The 27,952-nt window shown below is 40.7% G+C and overlaps 13 protein-coding genes and 1 non-coding gene across 14 annotated transcripts; 8 read left to right on the forward strand and 6 right to left on the reverse strand.

Moving 5' to 3' along the window:
* Positions 1-133: 133 nt before the first annotated feature.
* ENP2 (ribosome biosynthesis protein ENP2) lies at positions 134-2,236 on the reverse strand (the record flags this gene model as incomplete). The annotated part of the gene is made up of 1 exon (XM_022820115.1): positions 134-2,236. One exon carries the CDS (start codon positions 2,234-2,236, stop codon positions 134-136), a length of 2,103 nt encoding a protein of 700 aa, XP_022676611.1.
* Positions 2,237-2,691: 455 nt separating this feature from the next.
* KLMA_R502 lies at positions 2,692-2,764 on the forward strand. The gene has a single exon. It is a non-coding gene; the product is annotated as a tRNA-Arg (tRNA).
* Positions 2,765-2,973: 209 nt separating this feature from the next.
* On the reverse strand, positions 2,974-4,020 carry GTR2 (Gtr2p; the record flags this gene model as incomplete). The annotated part of the gene is made up of 1 exon (XM_022820116.1): positions 2,974-4,020. The coding sequence occupies one exon, from the start codon at positions 4,018-4,020 to the stop codon at positions 2,974-2,976; it is 1,047 nt and encodes a 348-aa protein (XP_022676612.1).
* A 539-nt stretch (positions 4,021-4,559) lies between these two features.
* TIF4632 (eukaryotic initiation factor 4F subunit p150) lies at positions 4,560-7,676 on the reverse strand (the record flags this gene model as incomplete). The annotated part of the gene is made up of 1 exon (XM_022820117.1): positions 4,560-7,676. One exon carries the CDS (start codon positions 7,674-7,676, stop codon positions 4,560-4,562), a length of 3,117 nt encoding a protein of 1,038 aa, XP_022676613.1.
* Positions 7,677-8,411: 735 nt separating this feature from the next.
* On the reverse strand, positions 8,412-9,626 carry RPT6 (proteasome regulatory particle base subunit RPT6; the record flags this gene model as incomplete). The annotated part of the gene is made up of 1 exon (XM_022820119.1): positions 8,412-9,626. The coding sequence occupies one exon, from the start codon at positions 9,624-9,626 to the stop codon at positions 8,412-8,414; it is 1,215 nt and encodes a 404-aa protein (XP_022676614.1).
* Positions 9,627-9,982: 356 nt separating this feature from the next.
* ALG13 (N-acetylglucosaminyldiphosphodolichol N-acetylglucosaminyltransferase catalytic subunit ALG13) lies at positions 9,983-10,675 on the forward strand (the record flags this gene model as incomplete). Its single annotated transcript, XM_022820120.1, has 1 exon — positions 9,983-10,675. One exon carries the CDS (start codon positions 9,983-9,985, stop codon positions 10,673-10,675), a length of 693 nt encoding a protein of 230 aa, XP_022676615.1.
* Positions 10,676-10,722: 47 nt separating this feature from the next.
* On the reverse strand, positions 10,723-11,382 carry GET1 (GET complex subunit GET1; the record flags this gene model as incomplete). The annotated part of the gene is made up of 1 exon (XM_022820121.1): positions 10,723-11,382. The coding sequence occupies one exon, from the start codon at positions 11,380-11,382 to the stop codon at positions 10,723-10,725; it is 660 nt and encodes a 219-aa protein (XP_022676616.1).
* A 708-nt stretch (positions 11,383-12,090) lies between these two features.
* Positions 12,091-12,921, forward strand: CKB1 (casein kinase 2 regulatory subunit CKB1; the record flags this gene model as incomplete). The annotated part of the gene is made up of 1 exon (XM_022820122.1): positions 12,091-12,921. The coding sequence occupies one exon, from the start codon at positions 12,091-12,093 to the stop codon at positions 12,919-12,921; it is 831 nt and encodes a 276-aa protein (XP_022676617.1).
* Positions 12,922-13,165: 244 nt separating this feature from the next.
* Positions 13,166-13,729, reverse strand: JAC1 (J-type chaperone JAC1; the record flags this gene model as incomplete). Its single annotated transcript, XM_022820123.1, has 1 exon — positions 13,166-13,729. The coding sequence occupies one exon, from the start codon at positions 13,727-13,729 to the stop codon at positions 13,166-13,168; it is 564 nt and encodes a 187-aa protein (XP_022676618.1).
* Positions 13,730-14,281: 552 nt separating this feature from the next.
* ATE1 (arginyltransferase) lies at positions 14,282-15,781 on the forward strand (the record flags this gene model as incomplete). The annotated part of the gene is made up of 1 exon (XM_022820124.1): positions 14,282-15,781. One exon carries the CDS (start codon positions 14,282-14,284, stop codon positions 15,779-15,781), a length of 1,500 nt encoding a protein of 499 aa, XP_022676619.1.
* Positions 15,782-16,057: 276 nt separating this feature from the next.
* On the forward strand, positions 16,058-19,240 carry KAP122 (Kap122p; the record flags this gene model as incomplete). The annotated part of the gene is made up of 1 exon (XM_022820125.1): positions 16,058-19,240. The coding sequence occupies one exon, from the start codon at positions 16,058-16,060 to the stop codon at positions 19,238-19,240; it is 3,183 nt and encodes a 1,060-aa protein (XP_022676620.1).
* Positions 19,241-20,314: 1,074 nt separating this feature from the next.
* Positions 20,315-21,748, forward strand: ARO8 (PLP-dependent aminotransferase family protein; the record flags this gene model as incomplete). The annotated part of the gene is made up of 1 exon (XM_022820126.1): positions 20,315-21,748. The coding sequence occupies one exon, from the start codon at positions 20,315-20,317 to the stop codon at positions 21,746-21,748; it is 1,434 nt and encodes a 477-aa protein (XP_022676621.1).
* A 451-nt stretch (positions 21,749-22,199) lies between these two features.
* Positions 22,200-24,788, forward strand: HIR1 (Hir1p; the record flags this gene model as incomplete). The annotated part of the gene is made up of 1 exon (XM_022820127.1): positions 22,200-24,788. The coding sequence occupies one exon, from the start codon at positions 22,200-22,202 to the stop codon at positions 24,786-24,788; it is 2,589 nt and encodes an 862-aa protein (XP_022676622.1).
* Positions 24,789-25,373: 585 nt separating this feature from the next.
* Positions 25,374-27,728, forward strand: LEU1 (3-isopropylmalate dehydratase LEU1; the record flags this gene model as incomplete). The annotated part of the gene is made up of 1 exon (XM_022820128.1): positions 25,374-27,728. The coding sequence occupies one exon, from the start codon at positions 25,374-25,376 to the stop codon at positions 27,726-27,728; it is 2,355 nt and encodes a 784-aa protein (XP_022676623.1).
* Between the last annotated feature and the right edge of the window lie 224 nt (positions 27,729-27,952).

Here is a 27,952-nt window from a genome sequence, read left to right on the forward strand (position 1 = left end):
GTGTGCAGATCATTCGTCTGTACATCACTGGAGCCGCAACCTTTCAAAAGGAAATATATGATATGAAAACATTCAAAAACACAAATGCTAATGTTATTTAAATGTATATATAGTTAATTAGTGTTTGATACTCTTACATACCACGGAATACGTTCTTAGAAGCTCTTCTTCTGCCGTCGAACCTAGGCTTTGTCCTTCCGTTATCTGGTTTACTGCTCTCGTCGCTGTCATCATCACTATTATCTTCGTACCTTACTTGCTTCTTCTTCTTTGGAACCTTCTTTGGAACGAAGGTCAATTCTGCCTCACCACGATGATTTTTGTGAACAATGGCATCATTAGATTTCTTGGCAAGTTCTTTATTTAGTTGCTTGACCTTCTTGTCGAATGTCATATTAACGGTATCTTCTTGGTGAGATTCGACTTGGCCAACGGTCAATTCGTTCATGAACTTTTCTTCACGCTCTTTCTGTTCTCTTCTACGCTTGACAGCAGCAACCTGTTTAGCGATTAACTTCTTCTCCTTTTCCGTCAATTCTTGTTTTCTTTCCTTATTATTTACCTCAGAATCAGAGTCACTGTCAGACTCGGAATCAGACTCATCAGAGTAGTTGGACTTGCCCTCTTTTAATGCTATCCTTTCTTCATCGGATTCTTCGGCTGCCGTCAATGCTCTGATACGCTTAGCAGCACCTTCGGTAGTTTCTCTAGCAGATTTCACTGGGTTCAATTGCTTGTAATCATAATCATCCTCGTCAACTTGGAAAGCGTCGTTTTCGAACATCTCCTTGAAACGGTCGTCCTCCAACACCTTTTCGGCGACCTTTCCACCACGCTTTTCGCTTAACTTATCAACCAACACCTTGTTAACCTTAACCTTAGCCTTAGTAACAGCGCCAGTACTTCTGATTCTCGACTCTCTTTCTTTTTCGATCCGACGTCTGATTTCTCTTTCTCTTTCATCACGGTAAGAGTTTGGATTAGCAATCAATGCCACCTTGTCATATAGTTCTGAATTGATAAAGAAACCATGCATATAAGCTCTTAATACCTTGGAGCCAATCAAGTGCTGGATGTTCAATTTTTGCACATCCGCCTTCGTAATAAATCTGTAATTCGAGTAAACAGAGTCGCTTGGTTTCTCTTCCAATTCTTCCGTAATCGAGTCCAAGAACGAACACCATCTTGGGGCAGGTCCCAAGTTTGGAATATAATATGTATGCATAGGAATACCCTCGTTGGCAGTGAAGAACATACCAGTGCCTGGAATGTGTTCAATATCATTTATATCAACGCTTGGTTCCATGGAAGCGTACGCTTTACCATCATTTTTGTTCCATATTTTGGCGATTCTCTTATCACAAGTTAGAATTTTGTTAGAATCTTCAACAGAGTCAAGCCATATAATCTTATTAACCGCAAATCCATAACCTTGATCTTTCACTATGCTTGGTTCTGACGTTCTTAAGTCATAAATATACGAGTAACCATTGGAGGTACCACATGCAAAATTCAATCCATCGTTCTTGAAACTAGAGCAAGTAACTTGGAATGGACTTGAATCCAAGTCGTTTTCTAGCTGCAGTTTAGCCACCCTGGACCTACTCCTAGGATCCCAAAATTCAACAATATTCGTTTCCATAGAGGCTGCTAAAAGACCGTTAACATCGTTTAATGAAACATGGTTCACACCTTCTGTGTCCAACTTGAATGGATTTAAAAATCTACCCTGTTCCAAATTTAATCTATAAAGCTCATTCGACGATGAACCAACGTACAGGTCGCAGTTTACCCTATTATATGCCAACGATCTACCAAACTTTGGTATACGGGTTGTGTAATGGATCCCACCTTTGTTTTGAAACTGAATGGTTCTATCATTTTGCAAGTGAACACTTTTAGTCCAGTCATCTGAAAGAATACAGAAATCAACGTTCTCTGCATCGGTGTGTCTCTCGAACTTCATAGACAAATTACTAAAGTCATAGACATGTATTTGGGGTTTATATGTACCAGTAGCCATAGCATAGTTCCCATCTGGAGAGACTTTAATTTTGTTAGAAGCTTCACTAAATTCAAAATCCTGGATCAACTCAACTCTATTCTGATATTCTAAGTCATTTTTCAATGATCTTTTACGCTTCTTTGCTATCCAATCTGGCAAGGACCTTGCAATATTGGTACCACTAACCTGGTACACTGAAATTTCACTAGCAGAAGTAGATTTCAATAACATTTTGTGCTAGATATGGTTTAAATCAGTGACTAATGTGTTTGGGAGGTACTTTAGCGGAGTGTAATACAACTATTCAAGTGTGTTATATGCTATTAGACAAGATGAGATGAGATGAGATGAGCGATGAGCTTTACTTCAAATTGGAAAACTTTTACAGAAAATCGTTTCTTTTCGTAATTAACAACATATGCTCAGAGAAGTTACAAATGCGAAAGAGATTGGATTAAGTTCAGCGCAAAGAGAGTTCCTCACTTCGTGATGATAACACAGTCGGTTGAACGTGTTTAATGACCTTGTAGAGCAAGTGTGTCCCATTTACATTATTCTTTCTTAAAAGATACGTAGTTATTGCATCTAATTTACTCTATGTCAAGCAAACTGTTTCTTATCTAAACTAGTCACATGACGACGCGCCTATGCACAGGAAAAGTTATTTTCTTAGATTTCGAACAGTAGCTCGCGTGGCGTAATGGCAACGCGTCTGACTTCTAATCAGAAGATTGTGGGTTCGACCCCCACCGTGAGTGCTTATTTTTTAATTTTTTTGCATATAGAGCTGCCTAGTAGCAGGCAGATGCTACGTTTATATACATCTTCTAAGGTTGGTGCTTCAAAAGCTTCACCAAGATATTGGTATGCTCGCTAACCAACTATGGAAGATATATGAAATTGTCCTTCTTTTTTCTTTCTGCTAATACTACCAATTCTATATTACTTATTATACTCTTGAATTTTCGTTAATACGTCGCAGACGCATTACTGACTGTTACCTGGTTTCCACTGTGAATATTCTTGGTATTGTCATCAGAATCTGTAATAAGCTTGGATTTTTCCCATATTTTCTCTAAACCCTTTTTAAAGATGTCCACATTATAGTCCATAACGGTTAACCTGGATTCTATATCAGTATCGTCTGGTCTCATTAGGGTTACCAAGGCCAAACCTCTTATCATTTGTTTTAAGTAAATAATAACCCCGTTATTGAGTACAGAAACACTTTTCATTTCATTTCCTTTTTTATTGTCTGCGCTCTGCAGCTTTCCCTTGTATAAGTCTTGTAAATCGATAGTAACGTCCACGAATTCTGCACACACTTCATACGTTTGAATATCTACAGGGGAAGAATCTGTAGAGACGTATATCTTAGAATTAATATCCAATAGAAAACATTTTTCAAGCTTAGAGTGCTGTACCAAGTTGTCTAACATGTTCTCCAAAAATGGAAGTTCCGGTATCAATTTCTGTACAATACGACTAAATGCCTCGTATATCGAATGATCAAATATAGAAGTCAAATAGAACGACAACTGTATACCCTCAATTCCCAAATCCAGTAATTCATCACCTATCCGCTGCATGATATCTCTTTGAATATCCATTTTGAAATCCTCGGTCAAACCATCCACTTTATGTATCAAAACTTCGACATTTAAATATGGGTTAACATTCTTAGCATACTCAATAATCATCGCAAGGTTCGTCAATGCATTCAAATATTCATCTTGTGAGTCAATAACATAGACCAAAGCACCTACACTTTTGAATAATTGCTCACTTTCATAACTTGGTTCAAAGTAATTCAACTGGCCTGGTAATTCCATGACAGCAAGATCGATTAACGTAGAGAAATGTTCCTGGGTGGGACTAGTAGTTGATTCCAAATACAATGTATCCAAAGGTTGCATATTATGGAAAACAACTTTACAAATGGATGATTTACCACCTCTTCTTAGTCCCATTAACAAAATCGTAGCCTTGGAGGCATCTACCGAGTTTGTATCCATTTTGCAAAGTTCAAGTGTTCTGTGCTATCAGTACAATTAGCCTAACCTCTTCTATGCCAGACAGATAAAATGAATGCAATCAGATTGAGTGGATAAGGTAGTTGTGTAAAGTAGGTTGACTATTCCGTCTTTTTTTTTTGTATAGCGAACAATTGTGCTGCGTAGTTATGTATACTAGTATCAAATAATGTCATTATTGACTGGTAAAGATAAGTTAATTTAGGGCTAGCTAGCTACCTATTAAAGGAAGAAATTAATGAAGATAGGGTAATTAAATCACGTGACATCTTAATTATAAGAATCCATGAATCGTCCTCCTAGGTTTTAAAAAAATAACGGTCAGTCCAGAAACGATGACGGAGCCGAGTATATCTATCTTATTGCCGCTCTTAACGATGATAGTTATATTGTACAGTAAACATGATTAATATTATAAGTAAATACTTGTTTTGGTTCTTTCATAACAATATGCACAGGTAGGTTGGATATGAAGAGGATACACATTAAAAGAAAATGAATGTGTCCGGGTTCTATTAAAATTAATCGTCTTCCGCGTCCATTAATGCATCAAACATATTGGCGACACCAGGTGACTTCGATGGTGTTTGAGCTTGTTCTTCTTTCTTTGGTTCATTGTATCTCATGGAAGATGATCTTGTGGTTTGGAAACCATCTCTATTCGAATTATGACTATGTTGAGGAGCGAAATCTCTTCTAGAAGAGTTTCTTTCACTATTCATACGTCTGGAACCACCCTTCGATCCGTGACGGTTGTTTTCTCTTTCTCTTTCTTCCATGGCTCTTTTCAATGCTTCTTCTTCATGAATTTGTGCGATAGTCTTTGGTCCATCGTTCTTCTTTGAACTGTTCCAGTTCTTCTTTTCTCTTAGTTCGACAATATCTAGCAACTTGAACTTAATTCTACTAGATATTTCACCGGTCTTAATGACATCCTTAATTTGTTCGAATAGAGTGTCCAATAAGCTTGAACCTTCAATGACAGCGTCCGCAGTAACTTGGATACGGGCGTTTTCAAATTGTTCACCAATAGTTTCCAACAATTCACACACAGATTCCAAGGTATCTTCGGTAGGAGAGTTTTGAATATCCTTCATTAGTCTCTTGAAACAGAAGAACACCATTCTAGATGTCAATAAGTTAGAACGGTACAAGAAACCGATGAAACGAACCAAACCAAGACCTCTTCTCTTGGCAGCAGCCATTTTATAGTACTCATCTGACATTAATTCTGGCTTCAAAGGAGAACCATCTTCATTAGTAGGAAGCTTATCAGTCCATCCCTTTTGGAACTCTTCTTGACATCTTTGCACCAAGTAGTGTAGAACCAAGTGAGAACCAGTCTTGTCAGGAGTTTCCGAATCTTTGATGCTATCGTCCAAATCCTTCACCACTTTACCACATAATTGGGCATACATTGAAGACCAGTAAGGTTCATCACATGCCTTGTAGAAAATTTGTTCAATGACAATCTTCAATGTTTCACCCTTTTCTTGCCACTTAGATTGGTTAGCAATCTTCATGATATCGTCAGAAATTGGTTCGAACATTTCCAATGTCAACTTGTTTAATAATGACTTCATCTTTCTAGATACGTCTTCGGCATCATAAATTTCTGTTCCGTCAGGAGCCAATTTAACTTCTGCCTTCTTCATCTTAGATTTAGGAACCCATCTGTTAGCACTTGGAACAAGTGGCGCAACTTCAATTTCCACCTTTGGCTCTTCTGGTTCTTCTTCTCTGATTCTTTCACGGTCTTTTCTGGAAGTGTACGATCTGTTAGATCTTCTATCATCCTTCTTAGACTTTCTCTTTGAGTTTGATCTGGAGTTTGATCTCCCTTCACCTCTTAGAGAACCAACCTTGCCCTTACTGAATCTATCGTCGCCGCCTCTTCCAACAGATCCTTGCTGTCTTGGAGGAATGACAATTTTACTGCTCATTTCTGCCATCCATTCAGGATCGTACTTAACGTTCACTTTATCCTTGAATTGATACAAGAAGTCGGGTCCGTAAGTGTACTTGACTTTAGCCTTTTTATATCTATCATTTGGAGGAGTGATGTCACTTGGGTATTGGAAAGAGTAAATGTCATCAACTGGCGAGACTTCGTGTAATTTCTTCAAGAATTCTGTCATGGTGATTTTATCATTATCATTATCTTGGACGGGAGCTGGTGTTTCTTCCTCAGCCTTTGGTTCTTCAGAAGTAGCTTCTTCAGCGGTAGCTTCTTCAGCCTTTGGTTCTTCTTCAGCAGTAGTAGTTTCTTCAGCCTTTGGTTCTTCTTCAGCCTTGACTTCTTCAGCAGCAGCTTCTTCAACCTTTGGTTCTTCAGCCTTTGGTTCTTCAGCCTTTGGTTCTTCAGCCTTAGCTTCTTCAGCCTTAGCTTCTTCAACCTTAGCTTCTTCAGCCTTAGCTTCCTCAGCCTTAGCTTCTTCAACCTTTGGCTCTTCAACCTTGGCTTCTTCCGCCTTTGGTTCTTCAGCCTTTGGTTCTTCCGCCTTTGGCTCTTCAACCTTGGCTTCTTCGGTCTTTGGCTCTTCAACCTTGGCTTCTTCGGTCTTTGGCTCTTCCTTCTTTGGCTCCTCAGCCTGTGCTTGTTCAGCAGCCTTCATTCTCTTAAGCTTCAACTTTTCTGCCAATGTCAATGGCTTTGGCTCTGGTGCTGGGGTTGGAGTGGCTTCTTTAGAAACTTCTGGAGTGGCTTCTTTTTCAACTGCAGCAGCTGTTTCGGTTGATTCGGCTGGGGCAGTTTCTTCCTTCTCTTGAGACTCTACCTTAGCGTCCTCTTCCTTAGCAGCGGCGACGGCTTCAGGTTGAGGAGTGCTCTTCCCACCGGAAGCCTTCTTTGCAGCCAACGCAGCCTTACGTCTCTTGACTTGCTCCAAGAAATCATTCACGATCAATGTGTCCTTCTTTGGCTCTTCAGTCTTAGCTGGAGATTGCTCCTTCCCGTTTGGAATAGGAGCAGGAGAAGCAGAGGCGGAGGCGGAACTGGCTGCGGCTGGAACGACGGCGGGGCTCTGCAGTTTCACGGCTGGGGAAGCAGATGCAGAGTTAGATGCGGACCCGCTGGCAGCAGGAGACACTACTGGAATGCTTCTTGCGTTAGAGTGAGGGTGCGAATGTGCGATCGACGAAATATCGATGTGTTCACCGGACTTGTTTGTGATTTCCACCTTAGCTGGCTTGCCCGAAACGGTGGCTGGAGTGACCAATGGCGCAACGTAGTTCTGGCTTACAGGAGTCTGATAAGCAGCGGCGTACATCTGTTGCTGTTGTTGGTACTGGTTGTAGTACAGTGGGTTATAATCGGCGACACCATAGTTTGGAACGTAACCAGCGTGAACACCGTAAGCAGGCTGGTTGTACTTTTGAAAGTGTTTACCGGTGCTAGAGGACCCGTTATTGCTGTTGCCACCTCTCTGGTTGTATGGTCTGGAGTTCCTTCTGCTGTCGTACTTGGGATTTCTTGGCGACTTGCTGAAACCAGCACCACCACTGTTCTTTTGAGGCGATCCCGTTGTGTTCTCTTCCACCGCGTGATGCTGTTGCTGCGATTGGCCCTGAGCTGGCGCTTGCGCTGGCACCTGAGATGGCTGTTGTTGTTGCTGTTGCTCTGGAGTAGACTCGCCCATACTGGTAGATTCTTTCTTGCAGTAGTTAGTTAGTTAGTTAGTTGTTGGCAGCCCGAACTCTAAGGAATTACTCACTCAAACCAAAAAATATTTTCAATTTATAATAAATAAATCCAAATCTTATTAACTTGCTAGCCCTTCTGTCACTCGAACAAAACTATACTTGGCAATAGCACACTATTATCGGCTTATTACTAAACTCAAATAAAAAAGAATGTCTCTTGTTCCCGTTCTTCTCGATGAGATGATGTGATGTGATGCGATGTGCTTTGCTTCAAAAAACAAAAAAAAATTATACACACAACCCAACTGCAGGAAAATAATACACGTGTGATGCTTCTAGCGAAACTCTCTCTCTCAATCAAGCAATCACTGACCTTCTATATCACGGCTGCTCCTTCTACTTCCTTTCTCTCCTCTCTTTTCCAATTCAAACTCCCAATTTCAATTGTGCAAGTGAGAGGTAATGGCACACTCGATGGCTTAAAGGTTGAAATTTTATCAGATCCATAAAAAAAATTTTTCTTTCTTTCTTTCGTGAAATGGCATATGGGACCTTTCTCCTCTGGCTGGGACAAAGACAGGCAGGGCGACAGCCAGACAGACAGACGCTGGTAGCCATTATCAGAGGAGGTGGAGGGACAGCCAGTCAGTTTGCGACACATGTATGGTGATATGTATGTGATATATAAGTTTATTTATACAATGTGAAAGGCAGAGATTGAGAGACAGGCCTTACTTGAACAACTTTGCGACGGAGATAGCGGTTTCGTCGTTCTTGTTCATGACCTTTGCGACAGCAAGCTCGAAGTCCTCTTGTGTCACGTGAATTCTTCTTTCCCTTAGTGCGTACATACCAGCCTCTGTGCAGACACCCTTGACGTCAGCTCCGGAGCATCCGTTCATCTTTTCTGCGACTTTGCGCAAGTTGATACCGCGGGTCAAGTTCATCTTTCTGGAGTGGATCCTGAGGATTTCGGTTCTTGCGGCGACTGTTGGCGGTGGGAACTCGATCTTCCTGTCGATTCTTCCGGGTCTGAGCAATGCAGGGTCCAATATGTCTAGTCTGTTGGTGGCCATGATGATTTTGATGTTTTTCGAGGTTTCGAAACCGTCCAACTGGTTCAACAATTCCAACATGGTTCTTTGCACTTCGGAGTCACCGCCCCCGGAGCCCTCCACACGGCTCGAGCCGATGGAATCGATCTCGTCCATGAAGATGATGGAGGGCGCGTGCTCACGCGCCATCACGAAAAGTTCACGCACCATACGCGAACCTTCACCAATGTATTTCTGCACCAACTCCGCACCACTCACCCTGATGAACTTACAGTCTGTGTGATGTGCCACCGCCCTCGCCAATAGCGTCTTACCGGTACCTGGGGGCCCGTACAATATAACACCCTTGGGCTGCGCAATCCCAAGACTCTCAAAGAGCTCCGGATGCTTCACTGGAAGCTCAATCACTTCCTTGATCTCTTTAATCTGTTTCGTCAACCCACCAACCATGTCGTACGTAGAATCGGGCACTTTCTCCACCATCATGAGTGAGACCAATGGATCTACCTTGTTCTCTAACACTTTATGCAATTGGTACGAGTCGCTCTTCAAACAAACACGCTGTGATACGTTCAAGTCCTTCACGTTGATGTCCTTCGCCACATCAACAATGTACTTCCCCTCCGGCTGCACCTTCACTAGCACCTTCTTCTCACTGATAACTTTCACCACCTCGCCCACATACGATCCACTCTCCTGTAGAAGCCTCAATTCATCTTTTATGAACCTCACCTTGTCGTTAAGTGTATTCCTCTGCGCCTCTAGTCTCCGCAAATTCGCTGTCTTCTCTCTGATCTTGATCTCCGTTTCCTGAATCTTCTGGTCAAAAAATGGCTTGATACCAGATTCATGGCTCGTCACTGGAACACTGGAAACTTGTACTGCGCTCATCTCTTATTAATGCTCTTTCCAATTTTTCTAATGATATATTATATATATAATAATAATATCTCCCAATAATGCTCCGTTACCAGTAGTAGTAGTAGTAGTATACAACCAAATTTACAATAAACTCAATAACTCCTCTTTTATCAAAGTACTGGACCTACCGCAACAACTCCCTGTTATCCTTTATACGCCCAGAATACTGCTCTTCTGCCCCTCTAAATCCCTTTTGCCACTGAAAAGAACTTGTCTTAACTTGCTTACCTAGACTTGCGAACCTTTAATTTCTTGAAATCTGTAAATCGCAGCATACGAAAATTTGTCAACTAGGATGCACTTGGTGCTTGTATAGTACATGTAAAATGCAGTTTGGTACTCCCACACTGAGTGACCATCATAAGATTAACATTGACCTTAGGAATCTAAGTTGGAGGGGCATCCAGTACAAATTTTGCTCGGGAAAAGTTCGGAAAATGAGAACTGTATTGGTAACTTGTGGTGCTACAGTGTCGTTTCCGGGTCTCATCGAAACGATTGTCGATTCTAAGGTGCTCAAAACGTTGAAAGAGCTAGGATATGAGCGCATCCTGCTTCAGTACGGACGAGGGTATGGACGCGAATTTGTCAAACTGGTAGAAAATCGGTTTAAGGATGCTTCAATGGGCTCCAAAAGCGACATTTCCTTGATCCAAGATGCCCAGGTGGTGAAAATACAAGGGTTACAGATTTACGGGTTCGAGTTCTCGCGCCAGATCGAGACGCTCATACAAGATTATGCGGACTTGGTAGTGTCCCACGCTGGTACGGGGTCGATTTTAGATTCATTGCGTCTGGAGAAACCATTGATTGTTGTGATAAACGATACGTTAATGGACAACCACCAGCAGTTGATAGCGAACAAGTTCGAGCAACAGAAGCTGCTCTGGGCCATCCATGCGCGGGTCCCTGAGATGGTGCGGGCACTAGAACGCAGCGAAGGCGAGCAATTGTGCAAGATAGGAAGTTCGTACAACAAGCAGTTCGAACAGCTGCTATGCGCTGTTGCGTGCGAATGACAGACAACGTTAGGAAATTGTTAGCATCATATATGTATATATAGTAACTAATCTACTGGTTGATCAACAGGGTGGGAAACGGATGTTTCAGTCTCAGTTTCCGCTGGAACCGCTGGAACCGCTGGCGTCGAAACCGCTGGCGCAGGCACCGCTGGAGAAGTGAAGGCGTTCCACATCTGGTTGAGCGTGCTGACAACCTTGAGCAGCGCAAACAGCCATATGCCCAAAGAAACGGTTACCGTCGCCCCCTCGCTCACTTTCTTCAAGTTTAAGGGCCCCAATGGCACGTATATCCATCCGTGCTGCATCAACCCTTGCAAATAATTAGGGAAAATACCCTTGGGCAGTTCGTAAATAGGCATCTTACCCTTGTAAAACTTCAAAAACGTGAACGGAACTGTAATAGCAGCCAACTTGAACTTCTTCAAAGTCGCCTTGGTCCCATCTACTTGTGCCAAGAGCGCCTTCTTCTCCTCCTCAATCTGCTTATTGATCTTGTCCAAAGCCCTGTTGTTCTTGGTCCACTTCGCATACTCATCCTGAGCACTGATCTCCTTCTGTGCAAGTATCAAGTCACCCCGCTGGCGCATTAAATCCTTTAAGCGAGACGAGTTGGCTTGTATGAAACCTTGAAGCAGCGTCTCTACCAACGGCCATACTCTATCAAGCACCAAAAATGCTAGGATAACATACAACCACGAGTCCATATTTCGAGAAATCTTTTCCAATAACCTTCCCCTCACAAAAGTAACTGTATTCTTTCCCTTCTGGCTCGTATACTATATAACTTACTCTCTTCTCTTCTCTTGTCTATCTGGTCCAGTTATAGTATATACTTTCATATATACATATGATATAACTAACACTGATGCCATGCTATGAAATATAGTTTGGAAGGGAAAAGTCTAGTCGTATTTAGTGATATGAAACTTTATTCTGGCATCCATTGTACCTAGAAGGGAGGGTTGGGCCCCAGAACAAGGCCGCTTGGCTAGTCAATACCGGACTCACACAGCAGTTACGCACCCTCGAAAGGATTCCTGACAACTCAATGGGTACCGGCTCCAAGCAATTTCCGTCTGTTTTTAATCCCCCCATTCTCTGGGCCCTAATATTCCTTTTCCCAGTTTCCCAACTTCACAGGACATGGATTTTCTTCTTCCATCAGGAAATAAAAAAATATTGGGAAGTGAAACCAAAAAGAGAGTGTATCAAGCAAATTTGAGTAGAGGAAAGGGGAAGGGAGTGGTCAGCCAGGCATTCTTGTTGTTCAAAGGGGTTGAATCAGTGTGGAGAATTTAGAAGCATATACGTGGGACTAAGGGTAAGGAGTGATTTACAGCAGCAACAGCTCTTATTTTGGATAGTAGAACTATCTTTTGATTTTGATTTAGAGTGTAGAAAGTAGAGCAAGGATGTCATTGATAGAGGCAGCCAACGACTCTAGTGATAGTGGGGCCTACGAGGAGTGGATTCCAACTTTTTGCTCGCGTTTTGGGCACGAGTATTTTTGCCAGGTGCCTACGGATTTCATCGAGGATGACTTCAACTTGACTGGGCTTTCGCAAGAGGTTGCATATTACAGGAAGGCCCTTGATACGATACTGGACTTGGAATCGACTTCTGATGAGGAAGACGAGAAGCCTGCTAACGGGAAGGGCCACGATGACCAGCAGCAGGTGACTAGGTCGATCATAGAGCATTCAGCGGAACAGTTATACGGGCTAATACACGCAAGGTATATCTTGACGAAGCCCGGCTTGCAAGCGATGGCGGAGAAGTTTGACCGAAAGGAGTTTGGTACGTGCCCCAGATATTACTGTGGCAGCATCCAGTTACTCCCATGTGGGCTAAGTGATACATTGGGCAAACAAACGGTAAGGTTATATTGTCCCAGCTGCCAGGATTTATACATTCCGCAGTCCAGCCGTCATTTGTCATTGGAGGGCGCATATTGGGGCACAAGTTTCCCCGGTGTGTTCTTGAAGCATTTCAAAGAGCTAGAAGACTACGTCGAGAAGAAGAGCAAAGATACCTACGAGTTGAAGATTTTTGGCTTCTCGATTGCAAAAGAAGCAGTATGCGGACCCAGAATGAGATGGCTCAGACAGTATCCGAAAACCGACGAGGAGTGGGAAGAATTCAAGAAATGTGAATTCGAGATCCCAAGTTCACTCCTCGAGGATGCCAAAGACACAGACCCAAATTCTGGAAGTAATGATATAAACAGTAGTAATTCTAAGTAAAAAAACACCACTTTTATAAATAAACAAACGCAGCAGCACACACATCTACCTATTCCCCAGAAAATCCGTTCATCCGCAATCACAGGAAACAGGGAATGGGGGGTCTTTGAATATTAGATACCTCTACTCGTAACCCTTAGCTATGCCTTGGGCTATACACTTTTATATATATGTATGTATATTTCATACGTGATCACATGTCATCATTATTTGCAATTTGAATGTTTTAGATTCCCTATTTCTCTTAATGAGTCAATAGAATTGGTTTGCCAGGTTCCCACTCCTTGATGGCATTGTCAAGGTTACTCCAATATCTTAACTCGACTGTAAGAGTGGCCGCAGCTTCCCAGTCTTGAGATTCATGTGCCTTCTTTAGTCTTTCCTCACAGTCTTTCAATCTTTGCTTGTTTGCTTGTTCAATAACCTTCAAGTCGCTTTCACCACTAATATCCTCTAATTGTTCATGTACATCTAGTACCTGCATCAACAATTGCGGATCCTTGGACATCACCTTTTGTGCCTCCCCATCCTGACTCAAATCGATCCCGTGGAGACTCAAAATATACTGAGAACGAGTTAAAGGCTTACTAAGGGTCTTATAAGCCTTGTTCAACTGAGAAGACATGTCATTTACAGTACTTGTCAAAACGTCAGGATGGTACTCAGATTGTAACTGACGATATTCCTTTCTAAGCTTCTTCAAATCAACTTCCCACTGCGGTTTGCCATGGACAAAAGTTTTAGGGAACAGTTGAAACAAGTTCTTCGAACCTTCACTCGAGTATTTTCTCACCAAGAAACGGTACATCGTGCCTGCACTATTCCACCTTGCCTGATGGCTTTACAGCTTCCTGAATTTAATATCCTGGAATCTAATTAAGGTAAATCAGATTTTCTCTTTACAAAGGTATATATATATACAATTAATTAATTGTCCATGACACCGACTTCAAAATCAAACCATCTTTTTTTCCAATGACGAATCTAAGCATTCTGCACCTTTAAATGGGGAAATGGTACGGAAAGAAGAGAAAACTTAGAAATGAGAGGTCTTTCTGATGAATTGAATCTTTATCTGATGTGGGACGTAACCCTTAAATATAGGATATAGTATATAAAATCTATTTTTCTTGTACACTCTGTAAAAGACTTTGCATATAGGTCTTGTTTGCAATTACCTATGTATTTGGCAATTTTGAACATGTTCATTACTTTATCCACTTAACAAATGGAAACACTAGAATTGGTGAGAACATAAAGCAAAAATTGATGGCTCATAACTTTGGGACGTCTCCTGTTGGATTTCAAGTTAATATAACGTAAGAGACATCTTCATAGAAACATACATCAACTACTTGGCATGAATCTAGCAGAGAAGTTAATCATTTCGAGGCCGCTATACATTTCTGATAGTGACGACCCGAAATGCGGTTACTGCAAGGGCCAGAAAGATAACGATAATAAATTTGCGACAGAAGGCTGGCGTGATTTACATAAAGATGACTTGGATACTATAAAGTTCCAGAGTACTACAGTTGGATTCCATACCGAGTTAATCACGGCAGAGATGTACGATAAGCTTTGCAATCTAGGATACAGAAGGTCTGGAAACTTTATTTATAAAACTGATATGCTACGGAACTGTTGTCGACTTTATACCATCCGGACAAACAAAACCTATCTCAAGATGTCTAAGGAATTGAAGATGTGCTTAAGAAAGTTTAAGAAGAATATCACAAGTGCGGAATTTAAACCGAAATCACACTACTCAGACTGGGTTGAAGAATTATGTGATTACCAGAGCAATTCAAGCACTTTCAAAACTGTTTTTGAACCTGCACTGTTTTCAGAAGAGAAATTCCAACTCTACGTTAAGTACCAAGAGTCCATTCACCACGATGAGGGAAACACAAGGGATCAATTCGAATCGTTCTTGTGCAACTCTCCATTCTCAGAAGAAGAAATAATGGGCACTTCCGAAGAATGGGAACAGTTAAACAATTGGTTCAACTTAAAAAGTGATGATGTCATTTTGAGAAACGGACCTGTCCATGAGTGCTATTATCACAATGGAAAGCTAATAGCGGTAGCCGTCCTCGACTTCTTCCCCAGTGGTATATCATCTGTTTATTTCATCTGGGATCCAGATTATAGTAAATGGTCTCTTGGAAAAGTAAGCGCCTTACGTGAGATAGCCATTTTGTCCAAAATCAACAGACCATATTATTATTTGGGGTACTACATCGAAGACTGCCCGAAGATGAACTACAAAGCCAAGTACGGGGGTGAGATTCTCGATGTGTGTAACAACAAGTACATCCCCCTATCAAAAGTAAGCCCAATGCTAAAAAACGGCGAACTCTTTGTAGGTACAAACCAGCCTACTGGTGCATTACGTCAAGAAATTGATACTTTATCCACCGAAAAGGTAAACTTTGAAGAAAATTTCCACAATGCAGCAGACGAAATATATGGTCCTAACGGTGTTGCTTTTGAAACATCTAATCAATCGGCACAACTACTCAAGAGATATGGCTTGAATTATGATGTCACAAAAACTAGAGATATATATATCCATAATGACAACAATGATAAAACCGATCCCCATTCACGCTCTAGAATACATCGGTTCCCAAATTTTGTCCCTGGGTTGGTGCCACTCACGGAAATTCTCGAATACTTTGAAAAAGGTACTATAAGGGAAGTCAATCGCAACACGATGATCTTCGATACACGTTTTCATTCAATTAGAGTTCTAAAAGATCTAGAGTTGGAAAATTCAGATACTAAAACTGCTATCTGTGATGTCATAAGGCTTATAGGACTCAACAATACTAAGAATGCAATAGTGATTATATAGTAATTCTCTAGCGGTTATACGCTATATAGGTCAAACGACTGCTCTACATAAAAAGATTAGTATATATATAAGTGTAACAATCAATGTTCAAATATCGTGTAGGAAGGCCCTTTTGTCGGAGAAAGAAGAAAAAAAAAAAATTTATATTACACGCTTGAAGAATGTTTAACTATTGATGAAAGAGAATCCGGAGTAGTATTATAAGTCCAGAAAGGGCACTACGAGGCTTAAAGCGACATTTCTCGTACTGAAAATAGTGGGAGATTTTCGAACAGTATGGACATTAATCAGATTGTGTCTCTTATTGAATCTTTCAATAGCAGTCATGATTCGAAAGTGATCAACGACATTCAGAACACTTTGCAGGAACACCAGAAATCGGACCATGGGATCGATCTTGCTAATGCACTCTTGTCCTTAGACAATGTTTCTGCAAATGTGAAGTACTTTGGTGCCTTGACTTATACCGTCCAACTTACTTCATGTTTACACAGTGAAAGCCAGTTATGGTCTATATTTCAAGGAAACTTAATCCACTTAACTCGGCTCATTGTAATGTACACAACACATCCAACGGACAATTCGAGTTTAATAGTTACCATAACGAAATTAATGTCAAATCTTTCATTCATATTCTTGACTGTGAACCAGAACAGTGATGGTAGTATTAATGCTAGCAAGTTTCCGCCATGGCATAATCCTGTAAATACATGCATCAAATTGTTACAGCACTGTAACGAATCTAACTTGAACCAATGGAATGTAAACAATACAGAGATATCACAAAACTTGATACAAAGCAGCATGAATGCGGAAGTCTCTTACGCTGAACTAATCGAATGCATTAAATCTTCAGAGGCGTTAAACAAACTAGTACTATTGTTTACCAAAGTTATCGTCGAAGACTTGAATAAGTATCAGTCAAAGAGAAATTCTATGTCCCAAGTGTACGAGGTCGTGCATCAGCATTTATACATAAGCACGATGGCTATATTAAACTATAACTTGGAGAATATGATGTCACCTAATTTCTCTTCAGAAGTATTCCAGTGTATCACTTCTTGGATTAACTATATTTCCATGGCAAGAAGTGTCTCAACCCAAGGTAATATGGACTTGACGGAGATATTCAATAACGCAATAAACTTAATGTGCATAACTAATGCCAACTCAGTAGAATTTCCCTACTCAGAGTCTGTTATATCAATATTCGATGATGTATTCTCAAATGACCCAACTTTAATGTCTTTTGAAATACGTGCAAAATTGGAGGCCATATTCCTTGGTGTTTCAAGGCATTCTGTGAACTTGTCTAATGATTGGATGATGGCATATATGAATCATTTGGTTACCAATGGTTTGTATGAAGACTTAAAAGTTTTGGCCTCCTGCGTCGTTGACTTCCTACAAATTTCAAATCTTGACGTTTGCAACAAACTATTCACTAATATACACGGCGACACCGATGAAAATACCTTGATGGAATATATCAAAGTATTATTACAATTAACAAACTTCCCATTAGTGCCCATTTTGCAAGAAACGTATTCTTCTAAGATGGTAGAGTTCTGGCTAGATTTGGCTGAAGCGTACGGGAATTTATCACAAGAATCTTTGAAACCAAATGCCAACGAAATTGCTGAGAATATCTTTAACCAAGTGGTTCAAATATATTTACCAAAAAATAGTTTAATGAACAAACAGAAGATTCTCGAGGAAGATGACGACCAGTCGCTCATCCATGAATTTGACGATTTCAGATCTGCTACACAAGATTTAATGGAGATACTTTGGACTATTTTGGGCCACAGTAAGCTTACAATTGTGCTAATTCAAGGGGTTGGCCAAGCAGATACCAATAATGTTGATTTATATCAAGTTGAGGCAATGTCTTTCCTTTTGGCTAAGTTATTAGATGGTGTAAACTTCTCTCAATCTCCATTTATTAGTGATGCTATCGGAGAAAACAAGCTAATAGATAACTTACTATATTTATTGCAAACAGGTTGTAAGCAAAAGGAAACAACAAAAACTGCACAAATTTTAAAGCTCGATTTTGTGAAGGCTACATGCACATTGCTTGGTGTTATGGCTACATACTTTCATGTTGATTCAAAGCCGCTTGGACCTATCGTTCAATGTCTATTTGAATGTCTTGAAACTTCAAGACAATATAACACTGTTGAATATGCGATTAAGATGGAACTACAACTAAACAAAACATTATCGTTAATATGTGAACATTGCAGGAGAGAATTGATACCTTTCTTGCCAGATTTTATCGTGGTATTGCGTTCAATTATGTTACCAACCTCTCCAGTTTCGCACTTCACCAGAGAAAAATTTGTCAAATCAATCGGTAACATCATCCAAATGTGTGTTTCAGAAGGTCCAGAAGCTCAAGCTACTCATATTTCGAACATGGTTGATATGATCGGAGGCTTGATGCAAAATACTACAGACAAATCTGATATGCTCTCATTACTATCTTGCCTTAGCGAGTTAGGTTCTGGTCTCTCACAGCTACCAGATGACGAAGAGTTCATCGAAAATAACCCACAATACTTACAGCAGTTGCCTATCTTCCAAAGCTATTGGCAGCAGGATCCAATGAGAATAAGGGATAAGGTGATGCAACTAGTTCAGTATGCATTATCGCAACATGCGACGGACTCAGAATTCGTTGAGGTGTCTTGTTTGGTAATCGGTAAGGCTATATGCTTACCCGATGATATACCGCACTTTTTGCGTTATCCATTGTCTGACATTATATCATTCCTACACTCTTGTGCTTCGAATTGCAACTACCCTGCTGCATTACCGTATATTGAATATCAGCTCGAAAAGGCGATTACCGGATTCAAAGATGAGCTCACCCCTCAAGCCTTCGATGAGATTTTCAAGCAATTCTTTTTGAACTACTATGAAGAATACATCACGTCCGATCCAGATCTCATCCAATCCATGGTTTCATGGGTCAACTCTGTCCTTGAATCCAAACCACACCTAGCATTGAAGTCTCAATACTGGTCTTCGTTCATTGTGCCTGAGTTCCTCAAGTTCTTGCAAGCAAAGGAAAAGTTCACAATCAGCTCTACAACTAAATTCTGGATCAAAACTCTAAACAATAGAAGATACACACAAGAGGATACAGAATTCATAAACAACATGTTCGGATCCATGGGGAAACAGCTTGTATATCAAACAATGTACTCCTTGTTCCATGCCCAAAGATCAGACGTACCACAATACGCCGAACTAATAAGGACTCTATTCGCCAAATACTCTATGCCCATGAAAGGATGGCTCACCGAAGTGTTGCCTGAAATTACAGGAAAGCCCATTACTTTCCACGAAAGGTTTATCAACAAACTAACAGTCACACGTGCATCCAGAGCAACAAGTAACATCGTGCTCGAATGGTGGTTGGACTGTAATGGTCTTCCAAGTCTCCAATGAGTACAGCCGAACTTTTACTTCGTATATAGTATTATTATTTTAGGCAACCAACATCACTCATTATCTATCAGTGAGAAATTTATGGCAGTAAAATAGTTGATATATAGAACAAGTAACAAACAAACAAACAAACCGTTTGGTTTACTTTCCGAAATCGAATTATCACCTGTTGAATGAAACTGAGCTTATCACTATGTTCCCATTACCCCCTTAGTTTATAGTTGAAATTTGGCACTAGCCCTTTCGGACTTTCAAAGCTCGGGCGCTCTTTGTGCTTCTCCCCAAAATATATAATATAAAATGTACCAGGCTAAAATTATAATACCGACGCTTGTCGGTATTATAATCTTCGTTTTTCGGGATAGCTTTACGACGGTTCAGGTTTGCAAGTACGAAATTGCCGTACAAACGCACGCTTTCAATGCATAGAAATTTCCTTTTTAAACTTTGCAGTACTTGGTGTCATTTTTCCCGATTTCATAATCCGTGCGGAGAGTTTAGAGAGAGGAACGTAATGACGATCATCAGATGAGAATAGAACCGAACGGACTGGAGTCTAGTAGAGTCTAGTCGAGTAACATTAGGGTTTGGTTTTTGAGCGGGGGTTACCTCAAAAATGGTAACTATGAACACAAGGAACAGCAGCGACGGTGTTGGAGAGATAGGTTGAGTTTAAGAGTAGTGAGTCGGTTTTCATAATTTCGGTTTCTCTCTCTCTTTTCTTTTCCTATTACCTTTGATGGAGGCTGACATTTTAGTCCCGATTTTTGTTTACAGTTTCGAGGTAGGAAGCATTCGAGCAAATTTAATTTATACCTACAACATCTTATCTATAAAGCACATACGTGTATGTACATGAGATGGGTTGTTGACGCATTTTTGTTTTGGATATGGACACGCGGCACTATATTTCACGGGGGTTTCGAATCACAAAGGTATATAAACAGGCTGATGTACAAGGATAGATTCGTGTTGATATAAGCATCATCTTTGTAAACTTTCTTTTTTTAGGCCCAACGTCATCATCTCACTAATTATACTCCACACGATCACGACAACGACAAACAACCGACAATGACTGGATGCAAAGATCTATCCCACCTATTGAGCGACGAAGCAAAGATTCGTAAACCTTCTCCAATAAAGACCACGATGAAGTACTTTAGCGACCCCGATATCATATTTCTAGGCGCTGGGATGCCTCCTGGAGATATGTTTCCCTTCCAAAGCGTTTCTTTCGAGAGCGTTTCTCTAGATGATGACACATCTTCTTCCTCTACTGTAAAAGGATGCATTGGTACCAATAAGGATGATTTAGAATTACAGGATGATATTCCTTTGGGCAGAGCCTTGCAGTATGGGAATTCTAGGGGCCAACCGGAGTTGGTTTCTTTCTTAAAAGAGCACAGTACCATTTTTCACAATATCAGATATGATGATTGGGATCTGATTACAACAGCAGGATCTACACAGGCATGGGATGCCTGCTTGAGGTTATTTTGTAACAAAGGCGATACTGTGCTTCTCGAAGAGTATACGTACTCCTCGTCTGTGGAAGCCGCAACCGCGCAAGGGTTGAATTGTGTAGCTATGAAAACGGATAATCATGGGATTGTGCCCGAAGAGTTGGAAAAATTGCTCCAGAACTGGAACTCCCATAGCCAGGGACCTTTCCCCAAGCTACTCTACACCATACCCAATGGACAGAACCCAACAGGATCCACTTTGAAGGATGAAAGGAAACCAGCCATCATCAAACTTGCATCAAAATTCGATCTGCTCATCATAGAAGATGATCCCTATTACTTCTTGCAAATGAATGAATTCGGACAACCACAGAGCACCATTCCAGATGACTTATCTTCAGATCCCAAGGAGGCCAAGACGCAGCTTCTAGGACAATTGAGCAAATCATTACTAGAATGGGATTACGAAGGAAGAGTTATCAGAATGGATTCTGTTTCAAAGACGTTTGCGCCAGGCTGCAGATTAGGCTGGGTTATAGGGCCCAAGTATCTTTTGGATAATCTTTGGAATTACCATGAGGTGTCAATGCAATCGACTTGCGGGTTTGCTCAAACCGTAATTAACGGTATGCTTCAAAGATGGGGCCAAATTGGATACATGAAATGGCTCTTGAAGCTACGGAATAGCTATTCAATTAAAAGGGATCATAGTCTAAATCAATGTTTCAAGTATCTCCCAAAGGATATATGCAGCGTCAACCTACCAACATCAGGTATGTTCTTCATGGTATTTATCGACGCCAAAAAGCATCCTCAATTTGAGTCGAAATTCCAATCGAATACAGATCTTATGGAACAGTATCTTTATGAAAAATTTGTCAATAGAGGCCTCTTGTTGGCTTGCTCTTCATGGTTCCGCGTGGACCCACAAAAAAAGGATACACTAGCTTTCAGAGGATCGTATGCTTCTGTGAGTGCTGGTAAAATGGAAAAAGGTATCAGAACTTTGGGCGATGTCATTAGGGAGGAGTTTCAAGTTTAGAGCATATAAAATCTAATATTATAGTATATAATACTAATGCTAATGCTAATACTAATAATAATAATAATAGTATAGTACTATATTTACGAAAGAAAGTGGACAAACTGAAATAATAGAAAATAAAAGAAAAAGGATTTTACCCACTATATAGCTAATTGATTACAGTGACAACAAGAAAATCCCAAAAACACTCGATAAAGGAGTTACTCTTTGAACTGTCACTACCTTTTTATTATAATTTTGGCATTTTGTCGTCATTATATATCAACCAAATGAGAAATTCTCATGGCCAAAAAAAATAAAAACAAGCTGAACCATTATATTTGTATGTACACATTATTATACGCATTGATAGGAAATAACGAAACAAAACAAAACGAAAAGTTATATGAGACCATTGAGACAACATTGGCTCTTATCAGTGTAGAGAGAACATTAATCTGAGATACAAATGAAACTACTAAAACTCCCTTGGTTGCAGCATCGAGAGGAGCACAAGAGCTATGAGATTTATACATGCGATGTTAGTCCGGATTCTATGAGGCTTGCCACTGGTGGTTTGGATGGCAAGGTAAGGATATGGTCTGTACCTGACATTGTAAGGTTTGCCAAGAACCCAGAAATTGCAATGGATAAAAACGTGACTTTGAAGCCATTGAGCACAATGAGTCGACATGCCGGATCTGTAACCACAGTTAAGTTTTCTCCAGATGGAAAGTATCTTGCCAGCGGATCTGATGATAGAATACTATTGATATGGGAATTGGAGGCCGGTCCAGTGCAACCTATGTTGGGAGGCGAGAGTACAGATGTTGAGCACTGGAATGTACGAAGAAGACTAGTTGCCCATGACAATGATATCCAAGACATATGCTGGGCCCCAGATTCAAGTATCATGGTAAGTGTTGGGTTGGATCGATCCATAATCATATGGAATGGGGCAACTTTCGAGAAAGTTAAAAGGTTCGATGTTCATCAATCGCACGTGAAAGGTGTTGTCTTTGATCCAGCAAACAAGTACTTCGCTACCGCTTCAGATGACCGGACTATCAAAATGTTTAGATATCATAAAACTGGAGAAACATCATTCTCGGTAGAGCATGTTATTACAGAGCCATTTAAGGGCTCTCCTTTGACAACGTACTTTAGAAGATTATCGTGGTCCCCTGATGGTCAACATATTGCTGCTCCAAATGCCATGAATGGACCAGTATCTACAGTAGCAATCATAGAGAGAGGCACTTGGGAATCTTCAATAAGTTTAGTTGGCCATGACCAGCCAACCGAAGTGGCTTCGTTCAACCCAAGAATATTTAAAAGGAAAAAGGCAAAGGCGATTGAGGATAAAACGGAAGACGGCGAAACCATAGATGTAAAGAAATCAAGATCTGCTGATGACGTCGATTGCATAGTTGCGAGCTCTGGGCAAGACAAAACACTTGCAATTTGGTCAACTTCAAAGGCAAGGCCGATCCTTGTCGCACAAGATATCTGTAGTAAATCTGTCACTGATATGAGCTGGACTCCTGACGGTAACGTATTATTCATTACATCCTTGGACAGTTCCATAGTAGTACTAGTGTTCGACGATGATGAATTTGGGAATGCAATTCCCTTAGAACAAAATATAGAATACCTTCATCGTTACGGTGTCGACAAGGACTCGCTCGTATTTCCTGAAACTGTTGATCAGCTCATACTTGAAGATGAGGCTAAGAAATCCAGAAAATCAACTGTCGACCTAAGTCTACTTGAAAACAGATTGGGCAAGCCTGGAACAATTGCCGAACCTAACATTTTACAAGTACGTAGCAAGAAGAAGGTAAATCTGAACGACAAAAAGACCGCAGATGCAACTAACTACGAACCACCTCATGTTAATATTCTACAAGTGAAGCGTAAAAACAAGATCACAGGGGTAACTGAAGTTCTTAATGATACGGTGATGAAGAATGGAAAGAAAAGAGTAGCGCCAACACTTGTATCCATGGGTCACTCTCCAGATAAAGGCAAAAAGCGCGCTACTCTTCAATCAGGTGGAACATCTCTGAATAGTAGCTTATCGCAAAACTCAACAAAAGGTGGGTCCGAGGATAGAGTTTCTTCTGCCAATACGTTGTCAAAATTACAGAAGTCAAAATTAAGCAAATCTTCATTTAACATACCGCGTTTGGGTATTCACACACTAATAATGGGGATGAAAGAAAGAGCACGGGACAATTTCTTTAATCAATCTTCAGTAGAATCATCCTTGGAAGAGAATGCCGTTGACGTAATGCAAACTCCCCAGCCAGCGGACCAAGAGGTTGCTGAAGAGCACATACTAACTTTAAACAGCAAAACCACAATAGATAAAATATGGAGAGATGAACCAAATACCAGATACTTGGAATTTAACTCAATTTTACCCGACGCCGATGCTGTGCTTCGGGAGATGGGCCGTATTGACGACTTATATGTTTTAGAAGTAAGAAATGGTGTTGAAAGAAGTATTCAATTTGATACCGAAGCGTTATATGATAATCCGACTCGTGTGATTGGTTACCACACTGGCCAAAGGTCTTTTGAACTTTTCTTTCCCGATGTGGTGCTCAGTTGCGTTGGCTCAATGGAAATGAAAACTTGGGTTCTAGCCACAACAACTGGCCAGGTATACTTCATAGACACTTTGGGCCAAGCCCGTTGTCCGCGCATATCGATTGGCCACAAAATTATCAAACTCTCCACATCAGGAAGACACGTTGTAGCAATTACCGAGACCGCTCTCATCTACGTATGGGACTTGGAAAAGATGACTATGACCCACAAACAGATTCCACTCTTACCTCTTCTTGCACGTGACCCAATCACAGGCAACAGGGCTAGATTTACCTCAAAGATAAAGGCCATAAGAGTCACCGAAAATGATCATATAGAGATCACAATGACTGACTCTGATCCTATTTCCGAGCAAGCAACGACAGCCGCTATTCAATTCAACTATTCTTCTGATCTTTGCTGTTGGTGTTCAAACGCGGCTGAATTAAGCGCATCAGTGTAGTCATCCTTATCCGTTCTACATACATAGGTACATAATAGTCATCAGATGCATGTAATCACGTACACACATATCCTCCTCACTCTCCCATTGTATGCGGTGCACTGAGTGTGCACGTCTTTACCATTTGCAGCCGCAGCGGCACAAACAACTCCGGGCCGCCGAAGGTCTCTCTCCAACGGCTCGATCATTCCGGTAACGGCCCGTTTTTCTTTGTTTGTTTTTATACGCCGGTACCGGTAATCAGATGAGTCAGCTTGCCGGTATTGTCACAATCGGCAGAGGGATGAAAAAAAGTGAAAAATCTAGGATATGCAGTATTGTTCATCAGGCTATATAATGCGATGAGCTTTGGTCGGATTCTTGGAATATTACAGGCACGCTTGAATTAATCATAACGAATACTTATATATTATATACATATATTATAAATGCTCACCATTTAAATATCTAAGAGCGGAAACAATCAACATACCAATTGGTTTTCTTTTCTAGATTAACCCTTATTTATTTCGTTAGAGAAGGCTTTTTAAGCGGAGCTTAGCATCGAACTTCGACTAACCTAACACTTACTATTATTTATTAACCATGAGCCAAGCAGCAACCAAACCTAGTGGACCACAAACCTTATATGATAAGGTGTTCCAGGATCACGTTGTTCACAAAGATGAGTCTGGATCATATTTGCTATATATCGACAGACATTTGGTGCATGAGGTTACTTCTCCACAAGCTTTTGAAGGTCTAAGGAATGCTGGCAGAAAAGTCAGAAGAGTTGACTGTACTTTGGCAACAGTGGATCACAACATTCCTACTGTTTCTAGAAAGGACTTTGTTGACATTGCATCCTTTATCAAACAAGCTGATTCCCGTTTACAAGTGGAAACCTTAGAACAAAATGTTAAGGACTTCGGTGTTACATACTTTGGTATGTCCGACGACAGACAAGGTATTGTTCATATCATTGGGCCTGAACAAGGGTTCACACTTCCAGGGACCACCGTGGTGTGTGGTGACTCACATACTTCCACACATGGTGCTTTCGGTGCCCTTGCTTTCGGTATCGGTACTTCTGAAGTAGAGCACGTCTTAGCAACTCAAACTATCATCCAAGCAAAATCCAAGAATATGAGAATTTACGTTGATGGTCCACTATCCCCATCAGTAACATCCAAGGACTTGATTTTGCACATCATTGGTGTTATTGGTACTGCAGGTGGTACTGGTTGCGTGATCGAATTCGCTGGTCAAGCAATCGAAGAACTCTCCATGGAAGCTCGTATGTCCATGTGTAATATGGCAATTGAAGGTGGTGCAAGAGCCGGTTTGATTCAACCTGATCAAACAACATTTGACTACATTAAAGGTAGACCTCTAGCTCCAAAAGGTGCTGAATGGGAAAAGGCCTTGAAATACTGGAAAACTCTACATACTGATGAAGGTGCACACTTTGATTACGATATTACTATCAAGGCAAGTGATGTGATCCCAACTATTACCTGGGGTACTTCTCCACAAGACGCCCTTCCAATCACTGCTGCTGTTCCTGATCCAGCTAAAATATCCGACCCAATCAAAAAGGCTTCAGTTGAAAGAGCTTTGAGCTACATGGGTTTGACTCCTAACACACCTTTGAAGGATATTTCCATTGACAAGGTTTTTATTGGTTCTTGTACCAACGCTAGGATCGAAGATTTGAGAGCTGCTGCTGCTGTTGTGAAAGGTCACAAGAAAGCCGAAAGTGTAAAGCTTGCTATGGTCGTTCCAGGTTCTGGTCTTGTTAAAAAACAAGCTGAATCAGAAGGTCTAGATAAGATTTTCGAAGAAGCTGGGTTTGAATGGAGGGAAGCTGGTTGCTCTATGTGTTTAGGTATGAACCCTGATATTTTAGATCCACATGAACGTTGTGCCTCCACCTCCAATAGAAATTTCGAAGGTCGTCAAGGTGCTTTATCGAGAACCCACTTGATGTCGCCCGCAATGGCTGCAGCTGCTGGTATTGCTGGCCATTTTGTGGACATCAGAGACCATGAGTACAGAGACAATGACGTTCCAAAGGTTTCTATCGAACAGGAAGCGCAAGATAAGGTCTTACAAGAGGCTGTTTACGAACATGAAAAGGAACCTTTACAACCTGGCGAATCTGTTGATGAAAAAAGCGACGATGAAAAACTAGATATCCCTCCTTCCGATCATGTTACCCAAGAAACACCAGCTAAAGAGGCTCCAAAGTCTGCTCCAAGTGCTATGGATCCATTCTTAACTTTGGAAGGTATTGCCGCGCCAATTGACAAAGCTAACGTCGACACAGACGCCATTATTCCAAAACAATTCTTGAAGACTATCAAGAGAACCGGTTTGAAGAACGGTCTATTCTATGAATGGCGTTTTACCAAGGATGCTGATGGTAAAGACAAAGAAACTGACTGGGTTCTAAACGTAGAGCCTTGGAGAAAGGCCGAAATTTTAGTAGTTACTGGTGATAACTTTGGATGTGGTTCCTCTAGAGAACATGCACCATGGGCTTTGAAAGACTTCGGTATCAAGTGTATGATTGCTCCATCTTTTGGTGATATCTTCTACAACAACTCTTTCAAGAACGGCCTACTACCAATTAGACTACCTCAGGATGTAATTGAATCAAAGTTATCTCCGTTAGCAAATGCTGGTGCAAAGCTTACTGTTGATCTACCCTCCCAAAAGATCATGGACTCTGAAGGAAACGTTTTGATTGAGCACTTTGATGTGGAACCATTTAGAAAGCATTGCTTAGTCAATGGTTTAGATGATATTGGAATTACTTTACAAAAGGAAGAATTCATCCAAGAATACGAAAAAATGAGAAGAGACAGGTTCTCTTTCTTGGAAGGTGGCTCTAAACTAATAAAGCCTATCAAGGGTACCAAAAAGAGTCCTTTCGGTGTTAGAGCACAAGAATGGTAAATATTTTTCATCAATCACGCGTTCTAATTATATATCTTATTTATTATTGAAGTTTCTTAGTTTGTACTAACTGCAATATTTTAATTATTTAATTATTTATTTATTGAATATGTATCCTGTTGGATTAATTTGATGTGAATTCAATCATGTAAAAATATGATTTTATAATTAATATTATGAGTATAACTACTATTATATTGATTTAACATTTTGGATTGTTCTCT

The sequence above is a fragment of the Kluyveromyces marxianus genome, chromosome 5 (assembly GCF_001417885.1).
Source record: "Kluyveromyces marxianus DMKU3-1042 DNA, complete genome, chromosome 5".
Lineage (NCBI taxonomy): Eukaryota > Fungi > Ascomycota > Saccharomycetes > Saccharomycetales > Saccharomycetaceae > Kluyveromyces > Kluyveromyces marxianus.